This window comes from Salvelinus sp. IW2-2015, linkage group LG4q.1:29 (assembly GCF_002910315.2).
Source record: "Salvelinus sp. IW2-2015 linkage group LG4q.1:29, ASM291031v2, whole genome shotgun sequence".
Lineage (NCBI taxonomy): Eukaryota > Metazoa > Chordata > Actinopteri > Salmoniformes > Salmonidae > Salvelinus > Salvelinus sp. IW2-2015.
Window position 1 is genome coordinate 87962708 of NC_036842.1, and position 1266 is coordinate 87963973.

The 1266-nt window shown below is 42.4% G+C and overlaps 1 protein-coding gene across 1 annotated transcript in view; it reads left to right on the forward strand.

Moving 5' to 3' along the window:
- The window catches only part of LOC111962741 (copine-8-like), a 23257-nt gene that overhangs the window by 10461 nt on the left and 11530 nt on the right, over window positions 1-1266 (forward strand). Inside the window, exons 5-6 of the mRNA XM_023986047.2 lie at window positions 4-86; window positions 1068-1125. Of these exons, the coding sequence (XP_023841815.1) occupies window positions 4-86; window positions 1068-1125 (141 nt within the window). The remainder of the gene's footprint in view (window positions 1-3; window positions 87-1067; window positions 1126-1266) is intronic.

The window sequence follows — 1266 nt, forward strand, 5'->3', positions numbered from 1 at the left end:
AAGACGGCTCCCAGTACTTCATCCTCCTTATCATCTCAGACGGCGTCATCACCGACATGGCTCAGACCAAAGAGTCTATCGTAAATGTAAGACATCTCAAACTTACTATTAATTAAAGGCCCACTCTTACAATCTTTTTTCCGACATTTTTATACATGTAAAATTGATGCTATAGCCTACACATCTTCATGAGTTAGAGTGGTTACATTTATCCAGCCCCATCCCCCAGCTACATTTATAGCAAACCAAGTGGCGGGTCTGGATTTTGTTGTTTTTCAAATTAAGAAGTAGACCTTCAACGTTCAACTCCACCGCCACTTACGGTACCACTTACCCAGTCATTCTTGGTGGGTGAACCAACGTTGATAGTGTTTAATGTCTGTCTGTCTACGTTGATGTAATGCTGTTTGGAATCCCCTGACTCAAAAATTGTGTTACATAGAAATAGAAATCGCTGCTTTTCGTTAAACAATTTCCCCTACGTACTGTAATGTGATTGTGGGGTACGATATGAGAACTATGAGTTTCAAGCAACCCCAGAAATAGATGTTCCTCATATCTCTGCCAATTTAATGTTCACCTAAATGGCAATACAAAGTTATGAAACATAGTGATGTGTTAATCTATCATTCTTTCTCACCAGCCTTTGGCAAATGGCTATCCACTCAAAATTGCAATGCAATAGGTGTCCGCTATGGGAGGAGATGGAAATAGGGTTCATTTATAAGCTGTCAGGCCGGCTGGGGTTTAAACACAAGTTGTACATGCATGAAATGAGAGAGGTGACAATCCTACAAAGGCTTGGCAAAATGTGGGCGCCAAACCACATAAAGGAGCAGAATTGGAAAACATTGACCACTTTATGACAGGCAGTTTCTACCATTTTTCTCTGAGAAGGAGAACTTGTACAGTAGTGTCAATAATTTGAGGTATTTCTCCTGTGGCGTTTTAGATAACGATGGTTATTGACGTTGACATTGAAAGGAACTTGTTTTCTCAAGCTCTCTTTTTCGTTGACACCTCTCTTTCTCTTTATTTTTTTTCTCTCTCTCCCCCCACCTCCAAAGGCGGCTACTCTGCCCATGTCAATTATAATTGTCGGGGTTGGACCGGCGGAATTTAATGGTAAGAAAGGAATAATGGAATGTGTGTGTGTGCACCCTTGTGTGTGCGTGTGTTTGTGTGTGTGTGTGTGCACCCGTTTGTGTGTGTGTGTGCACCCGTGGGCGTGTGTGTGTGCACCCGTGTGCGTGTGTGTGTGCACCC